General features: G+C 66.4%; 1 protein-coding gene across 1 annotated transcript in view; it reads right to left on the bottom strand.

Annotated features, from left to right (window-relative positions):
* Nucleotides 1-6: 6 nt before the first annotated feature.
* Nucleotides 7-877, bottom strand: part of ACSBG1 (acyl-CoA synthetase bubblegum family member 1) — a 41,022-nt gene continuing 40,151 nt past the window's right edge. Inside the window, exon 15 of the mRNA XM_014546257.1 lies at nucleotides 7-112. Coding sequence (XP_014401743.1) covers nucleotides 36-112 — 77 coding nt within the window. The 3' untranslated portion in view covers nucleotides 7-35. The remainder of the gene's footprint in view (nucleotides 113-877) is intronic.

The following is an 877-nucleotide window of genomic DNA, read 5'->3' as shown; positions in this document are numbered from 1 at the left end:
AGCAGGGGGCCGGGGGCGCTGGGGCCTGGGCGCCCTCACTCTAGGTAGAAGGAGTCGATGACGTCTCTGTACTTCTCCAGGACGGCCAGCCGCTTCAGCTTCATCGTGGGGCCTGAAGGGAAACGGGAGCGCGTGTGAGGCCTGAGGAACCTGAGGTGTGTGGTCAGGACCCGGGACCGCGAGTCCTGGGCCTGGAATGAAGCCACACCACCCGGCGGCCGGCCCCCGAGCCGGCCCAAGTGACCTGCTCCTCACGCGGCAGCAGCCCCTCCAGGGAGCAGCTGTAGTGAGAGCTCGTCCAGGCCCCTGACCCCTGACCTGCACCCATCTCAGACTTCCATGCACTTGAATCAATGATTCCAGTGACCAAACAGGAAGACGGCAGGTCCTGCCCTGGCCCTCGGGGCGTTTTTAGGGCAGCCGGAGGCCCCTGGTCTGTCCCACAACCCGAGGGAGCGGGGAAGTGGCCCCGCAGGTGGCCCCGCTTCTGGAACCTCAGGAGAGACCCCAGCCAGCACCACCCGCAGAATGACAAGCGCCTGTGCTCTGAGCTGCTGAGTTTGAGGTGACGTGTTGCACAGCAAGGACGAATGTGCTGTCAGCTCTGGACATGATGCTCTGCCGGCCCGAGATGGGGGGGGCCTGCCGAGAGGCCTTCCCCACCACCGGGAGTGGCCTGGGTGCGCCCTCCAGAGCCAGGTGGACATGGCTGATTCGCGTCCCGGGAGCTGGACGCCCACTCGGTGCTCACGCACGCTGGGCGGGGTGACTGGGGACTCCTGACCGAGTCATTTATAGAGACGGCTCAGCGAGGACATCTGTCTGGCTGGCCGCGCTCGGTGCTGGGCCAGACAGCCAGACACGCGCCAGGGACGCC

The sequence above is a fragment of the Myotis brandtii genome, unplaced genomic scaffold, assembly GCF_000412655.1.
Source record: "Myotis brandtii unplaced genomic scaffold, ASM41265v1 scaffold439, whole genome shotgun sequence".
In the NCBI taxonomy this organism is placed as follows: domain Eukaryota; kingdom Metazoa; phylum Chordata; class Mammalia; order Chiroptera; family Vespertilionidae; genus Myotis; species Myotis brandtii.
This window is presented reverse-complemented; position numbering and strand designations above follow the sequence as displayed.